The following is a 7,912-nucleotide window of genomic DNA, read 5'->3' as shown; positions in this document are numbered from 1 at the left end:
CCAACAGTAAAAAATACTTTTCTTGTAATAGTAACCACTAGTTATTCGATATAGATATTTTTTAATTATGATTTATGTGACTAAATTGATATCTAATTTTGATCTAATTGAATTCTATAAACTAACTTTATACACCATATTAAACACAATTAAAAAATGTCTACATCATAGAATCATTATATAATACTAAGATAACGTTTAACTATCTAAACAATATTAGAATAATAATAAAAAAAAATCTCAATTCTTTATAATAGTATGATCTCTTGATGTGTAAATAAAGTGTAGTATATAATAAGATCACATATGACAACAAATATATGATAAGTCCTCCATATTTTATTGCCATAATCAAGAAAAGATGTTGGAAACCACATTGAATACTTCCCTCACTTCATTGAAAGTTTAAACCTCCAAAGCCTGCAAATCCCTCACTTTCAAGCTTCCCCCACGTTCCTTCTTCACTTCTTCCACTCATCAATATATATATATAGACACCTAGCTACCTTCTTAGTAGCTTGCATGTGTAGCAAATAATAATAAAGCTTGTTTTTTGAGGGAGTTAAGTTAAGTTAACCCCTTTGGAAAACAAGACAAGCTCTTATTATTGTTGCTATGGCTAAGTACAACAAGGAGAGAAGCATTAAGGTCCATGATGGTGATGAAAAGGGAAAGCAAGGAAGTAAAAACAATAATAATGGTGGAATTAGTAGAAAGTGTGCATTGTTGGTGAAGGAGCAACGTGCTCGTCTTTACATACTTCGTCGTTGTGCAACTATGCTTCTATGTTGGTACATTCATGGAGATGATTGATCAAAAACACTACTTTCAACTCATCAAACTCAATCATCATGTATCCTCTTCTTTTTCTTCCTCTAACTACTTCATCTCAGTTGCCAAAATGATTTTTTTTTTTTTAGTTTTCCAGGACAAGTCAAGGACTAATTCGCCACAGTACGTTCTATTTAAGAGTTTGTCGCTCGCCAATAGATTATTGCATGCACAAAGCAGGATTCGAACTTTGACACTTGCACTAGTGAGCTAACTACTAGACCAAGTCAATTTGGTTAGTTTCCAAAATGAATATGATGGTCATTTTCTTGTGCATGGGCTTTAAGGTAGCTTAGTTGGGTTTTATGGGCTTCACTTGGGCTTTTGTCTCTTCTTTTTTATCCATTTGGGGAAAGGCCCAATTGGATTTTGTATGTGACAAAGAGACTTTTGTGGAAACTCTCTTGAAGCCAAGGTGCTGCATTCGATGGCACATTAGCATGTTTCTTAGTATCCTGCATCTGAGTTTTAACTTTGATAATGCTAAATAGTGAATAAGAATCTTTAAGAATATTGATATGATTTAGTTTTTAACCTGTTAAGTTTAAAAATATTACGAGAAAAAAAAATTAAATTAATAGTCTTTCAGAGAGACACTATCCTTTTCTTGTATTGTTCCATTATGTATATTATTCATATTGTTATACTATTGAAAATATTATGATAGAGTGTTTATTTTATTATATATGAAAGTTCTATTTTTTTTCAAAAAGAAATCTCTTAAACCATTAGAATTTAGTTTAACAATTAATTATTATAATTTGAGTTGGTTAAGTCTATTATGTAAGGAAAAACGCTATTTAACATCATTTTTTTTTATTTAAGATATCTATCACTAATTAAATAAGATGACTAATTTTTTTCTTTACAAATTATCTACTTAAAATAAATGACTAACAACAAAATATTTTCATACTCAAGATAAAATTCAAACTCCTGAATTTATAGTTAAAAGATAAGACGATAAGCTAAGTTATAACCACGAAGTTATTAATTTCGGGTAATGTTAGGTAGACAAAAAAAATAGCCAGAACTTACCTTATTTAGCATTAATTAATTATCGCAACAATTAATGAATGATAAATAAAGTAAGTTATGACTGTTTTTGGCTTATTTTCTTTGGTTACTAAACATTTCCGTTAATTTCTTCTTCTAATCTTTGGAGATTCCAACTTGACACCTTGTTGAATAGGGGCCAAGTCTTGAATTGTTTTAAGCAAATTAAATTAGGAAGTATGTTTAAACTTAAACTTAAAAAGAAAAAAATTACTTTCACAAAGACTTTTAAGCTCAAACAAGATAGGCATCAGATAAGCACTCAACTATAGGTTAAATCTTAATTGCACAAACTTAATTACATATTTGATGGGGTTTCACAAGCCTCTAGTATAGTAGTAAATTAATATTAGAAGCTAATAAGTTCTTAATAAAATGAGATTTGTTCCAATAAATAAACATGATTAGATTGTGAGTGAAGGCACCATTGACTTGACAACATTAAGTGTAAGGATCATGGAATGTTTGACTAAGGGATTTGATTGGACAACACAAATGTAAGTTCAATTCAATTCAAGTCACCATTAATATTGCTAGCTTGGCTTAAAAATGGCAAGCATATATCTTGGTCCATATGTTCTTTGTCATCACAAGATCTTCCATTTCTCAGACAGCTTAATCAAAAGCATGACTTAGTGTCAATGCCTGAGGCATGCTTTCACAATAAGTCTTCTCTTGTCATTTTTATCATATGCCACTATACCAGAATCAAATCATATCCTGCCAGATTCAGCTAGAATCTGTTAAAGATTCTCTCCCAGACCAATCAGGGCATATTGTAAATATTAAGTGAAAAGTCCAGACTAACTTTATCGTCGAAGTGCCTTGCAAATAGCAATCCCCATCTAACTCGAGATAATGTTGTTATCGAAAAACATCCACCCAAAGGTGTGCTATGTAATTCTAATCTCTATACCGCTTGAACCCAAACTAATTGTAGAGTCCCTTACAGGTATCATCCCTGTTCAGCTCGTGAACCATGGCAGATTGAAAGTCTATGTCTACATCTAAAAGAACACCCTAAAAAGGGACTGCTGAATAGAAAGTATACCAAAACATATGACTATTAATTAACCATAAATTTTAAAGATATTAACAATAATATAAAAACAAAATTCGCAATCTGAGTCTGTGCACCAGTGGAATAAAATACAGACATCAAGCATATGGTTTTTGAGGCTATTTTTATTTTCTTTTTCATAATACAGAGGTGATTTGTGCAAAATAGTAATGTAGTAACTTTCTAGTTTAATTATTGGCATATTTTGTTTTCTAAGGATTTGCACAATAACGCAATATAGAAATTCCAAAATTCAATCCCCTTTATAAGGCACATTCTAGTTAGATATAGAACAAATGATACTCAACAACCAGATTGAAAATCAAGCTTTTTTCTTTTAGCAAATATGTTGAACTTTTAAGGTACTCTGCAAATGACATGAACAATAGTTAGATTTACAAACCCATCTACCATAGACTTTTGGCATTTACACACTTAAACTATCTCACTGGATCTACAAAATTCTACCCTCTTCAATGAGAATTTTTCATCTTTTGTTTATCAATCCCAATCCTTGAATAGGAGCATCATGTAAAGAGGAACATTCACTACTGCAATGACAGTCATTGCTCGAATCGTGCGCAACAATCTTTGGAATACGAACTTCATCCTCGATTTGCCAGTTCTGGAGGGATGTATTCTTGTTAGAGGATCAACAGCAGTGCCTGAAATCATACCCACATTCACAGATAGATCTGCTTCCTGAGCTGCATTCTTTCTAGCAGTTGGTCTCATTACAGCATTGCCCCTGATAGCGAAAAAATAATGCATAAGGAAAATGCTAAGATTAATGGTAAGGTAACACCGTTGTCGATTTGTAGGAGAAATGTTTCAGGTACTCATTTTGTATTGTACACTAAATCTACGCCCCTACTAGATGAGGTGTAAGTTAGCCTGATGAACAATACAAAATGAGTATACTTATCATTACTTGGACTCTTAAGGTTTCATTGATTTGAAAATTGATTTTCTGTTATCATTACTTCTCAATTTTAATTACAAAATACCATGTTTTTGTTCTGTTTTCAGTGTTTCTTTCAGAAACAAGAACAAACATGAAAATAATAAAATGTGGCCTTTTCATAAAATAATATCAAAAACAAGAAACGAAAACAGTCAACATTTTCTAAAACTAAGCATGCATTCATCCATTCAATCACAGATCATATCATATTTTCCATGTATACAGAGCAACAGCAAGAATGTGGAACCGAAAATTTACCATTCCCCTACGCTTTGCTCGCTTGAATTCACAATAGGTGTGTTCCGTGGTTTCTTTACAAGATGCATCGTTCCTCCAACATCCCATATCATCTCATATTCATAGTTAGCATCCTCATCTTTCTCTTTCGCATCGGTTCTAGATAGTATGCCAGATAGTATTTCTTTACAATTACTTGCTATGCTACGACATTGATGCCAAAGACTTGTGCTATTTGTCGGCCAAAGTAGGAGGGCGAGAATGGTCAGAACATACAGCACAGCATACCTGATAATAAAAGCAAAATTTAATTCAGCAAAAATTGCAAACTCAAAAAATCTCAGCTGAAAATTATATTAACATGATTATCAGAATTTGGGAGTTACCATATGTAAATGTGTGTTTGCCATGGAAGGTAACACAGTTGACTCAACAAAGACTCTTCGGTAGTGTTTGAATGAGTTTCGTTGATAACAGACAACAGCATGAAAGAAGGGTACAAGTTTCCTTGTTGCCAGCTTATAGTGCCTAGAGTTTGCTGCACACAACTGTTAGTTCAAGCTGCCGAAATCTCGACGAGACCATCCAGATGAGAAGGTTAGGTTCTTACCTCTTTCACCGGCCCAAATTTGGATTGATGAGTGAGGCTGCATTGATCATGATCATGACCTGACAAAATAAGTTTCTGTAAAAACCAGAAGAACCGTTAATTCAAAAAGTTGTTTCCCTCGTTACTTCATTATCTTCAAATTTTTCAGTCTTCTTAGTAGAGAAAAATATAAATGTGCGATAAGTCCATTCCACAGGATCCTTCAATCATGAATGAATATAGAATAATCCATTACTAACTAAATTTTTCTTGTTTTGATTTTTTCGACATTTATGTCATGGTGGAATGGAATAACCATGAAAATGAGACCAAGGAAAAGATAGATGACTCACCGGTTTAATAGTATCTAGTAAGTACTCTGTCGAATCCTCAGTGACATAATTCTGATACCTGTATGAACCGAAAGTCACATCAAACGTTGGAATCTATGAACTGCTTTTACACAGTTCATGCAATATTCACTTTCCAGATGGTTTCAAATATAAAATAACTTACGATATGTAACCAGTGCTACCAGACACAGTGTGATGTATCCTCTGAAAATATAGAAAGATAGATTCACTAATAGTTTCCAGAAAGGCACACAAGAAAACATGCACATAATCCACATAACGTGTTTAAGAAGCCACAAACTTTACCTGATTGATGGGCGGGGAACTCCGATCAGGACCACAGGAAGTGTTATCTTCTCGGTATAAAGGAATGTGCGTTACTAAGACTCTTGGATGAACTCCATCATCTAGTAAAGCGAAAAAGAAACAGAGATTATAATGGGACAGATAATCAAAACATTAAATTATATGTATGGGATAGTTTATACCGACAGACATATTCTTCAAAAACTCCCAAGTTTGAGAAGTCAGATGCCTTTGTCGATTTCCTGTACGAAACATAATGTGTTCGGTGATTCAGCTTTTTGAAAATTCCTTAAGCAGCACTTGTATATGATTGAGATTGCAATATTTAAGTTATGTAAATTATGTTATTAAATATTCAAAACATGAATGATTGATTAAGAAAGAATTATATGACATAGTAGGAATAAGTTCCATGAGGAACATAGTGAATGGAATGATGCAGCAAGTGAAACAACTTGATACTACACAAATTAAGATTACAATCAATCACCATAGTTATACATATGAAACATTGACAGCTCAAATTATAAGGCGAAATCCATTTACCATCCAGAGTTTGCGAATCAACGACAATAAAATCCACTTTTCCAACTGTAAATCTGTAGTTCCTGACCCCGAATTTTTCTTCATAGCGTTGGATAACCTATGTTCATGTAATGATGAAATTTAAAGCAAATGAGAAATCAAAGGGAAATACACAATCAATGACTCAATGTGATTAATCTTGTAGTTCTTGCACTTTAGGCATCAAAATGTAGATAAATAAGTATTTAAAAGACCTGTGGTTTTGTAGAATGATGACTTTCATAGCCAATATCATGATTTCCAGGAATGTAGAAAACTTTCATGTCATTGTATTGTCCTTGTTCATTCAAACCAAAGATATTTCTAAAGCGACGATAAGAGTCCTGCCATCTATCCATCCAAAAGTTGTTAGAGAATTTTATTGAACATGTTGAAGATACAGCAATCAGCATAGAATTTCAGGATGTAGAAAGCCAAATTTTGAGACTTACTCTTCATCTGATAAATAAGGACCTCCATCGAAGTAATCACCCAAAAACAATATGGCATCGGGTTTGAAAGGCATGACAGATGCAAAGAACGATCTACGCATGTTTAAATCAGTGTAGAATTCCGCAATCTCCAAGGGACGTGATTTCGGAGGAAGATGAAGAGAAGTTCTATCCATCAGCTGTTATATTTTTCAAAAGAAAAAAACAAAAATAAAACCTCAGAAGATTAGAGAGATGCACATTCACATAAACATACATTAACAAGCATATGCAATGCAATTATAATTCTTGCTTTTGAATGAGCAAATCCAAACCTGTGGATCCGCAATAACAGCAACTTTTACATAATCAGATTGTTTACTCCCACTATCTGTTTGAACCTGCAAGTATTCAAAGATTTATGTTATTTAATTATGCACTTTACTGTGTTTACAACCATTGAAGCTTCAGTCTCCAGATATTTTTAAACACCATGAATCATCAAACTCTTCAATGTTCCACAATTCCACATAAAAATTTTTCCAAAAAAATAAAAATTACAGATCCAGCACAGTTATAACAATAAAGCTAAATACTTGAAATTCCAGCTATCATAACTATAACATCACAAGTTTACAATGTCCCAGAAATTATTATTATTATTTAATTTTGCAGCTACAGTTTCATTGTTCATCAACTACACCCAACAAAAAATGAAAATAAAAATCTGATTTTGGCTGTGAACTATGAACAAGGATGAAAATTGAGTGTGACCCAAAATAGATGGTGTTGAAAAGTTGAGAACTTTAGGGTTTACCTTTGAAGAAGTGCGGTGAAGATGGGGCCATGAACATGTGAAGAATGGTGGAACCCGATAAGCAAACATTTCACCATATAGAAGAGTTAGTATCCATATGAGGCATAACAACAGAGTCAATTCTTGCTGCTTCATCACTTTTCTTCTTTCTTTCAGATCCTGAAACCAATGGAGAATCAATGAATGAATGAGGTCCCTCTCTTCTTTGATTCACCTCTTCCTTCTTCTTCTTCTTCTGTTTTGTTTTTATTTTTTATTTTTTATTTTTTGGGAAGGGGGATCTTGTTTGGTTAAACTGGTTCAAGTAATTTAATTAATTTCTTTAATTTAATTAATTAATATATACTGTTTATTTTTTTTTTTACAAAGATAGGAAATTCGAACCCGCAACCTCTTAATTGAGTATGGAGAGACTATGCCATTTGAGCTATAACTCATTGGCTAATATATACCGTTTAGCATTCTGAAAATTTAATTAATTTAATTACCTAGAAAGTCTAGGAAGATTTTTTTTAATTGAAAAGAAAAAAAAATTAATTAGCTCTCAACCATTGTGGGGAAACATTTAAAGTGATATAATTTGAAAAATATGATTGAACTTGAAAAATACATAGCATATGTCATACATAATATTGTTTGTTACATTTAGTAGTTTCAATGCAATGATAAGGATTACTATCCATGTTGTTCATAATGCCAATTCT

At 32.5% G+C, this 7,912-nt stretch overlaps 2 protein-coding genes across 2 annotated transcripts; one reads left to right on the top strand and one right to left on the bottom strand.

Moving 5' to 3' along the window:
• LOC107628147 lies at positions 343-1,090 on the top strand. The gene has a single exon (XM_016330945.2). It carries the CDS (start codon positions 616-618, stop codon positions 811-813), a length of 198 nt encoding a protein of 65 aa, XP_016186431.1. The 5' UTR covers positions 343-615; the 3' UTR covers positions 814-1,090.
• On the bottom strand, positions 3,192-7,535 carry LOC107624735 (uncharacterized protein C630.12). The gene is made up of 13 exons (XM_016327172.2): positions 7,209-7,535; positions 6,727-6,792; positions 6,413-6,591; positions 6,176-6,311; positions 5,943-6,039; positions 5,579-5,638; positions 5,397-5,497; positions 5,254-5,294; positions 5,091-5,148; positions 4,759-4,833; positions 4,535-4,686; positions 4,170-4,436; positions 3,192-3,695 (listed from the first exon to the last, which is right to left on the bottom strand). Exons 1-13 carry the CDS (start codon positions 7,341-7,343, stop codon positions 3,449-3,451), a joined length of 1,614 nt encoding a protein of 537 aa, XP_016182658.1. The 5' UTR covers positions 7,344-7,535; the 3' UTR covers positions 3,192-3,448.

Source organism: Arachis ipaensis, chromosome B02 (genome assembly GCF_000816755.2).
Source record: "Arachis ipaensis cultivar K30076 chromosome B02, Araip1.1, whole genome shotgun sequence".
Taxonomy (NCBI): Eukaryota; Viridiplantae; Streptophyta; class Magnoliopsida; order Fabales; family Fabaceae; genus Arachis; species Arachis ipaensis.
The sequence above is the reverse complement of the archived record's forward strand: the minus strand, read 5'-3'. Positions and strand labels throughout refer to the sequence as shown.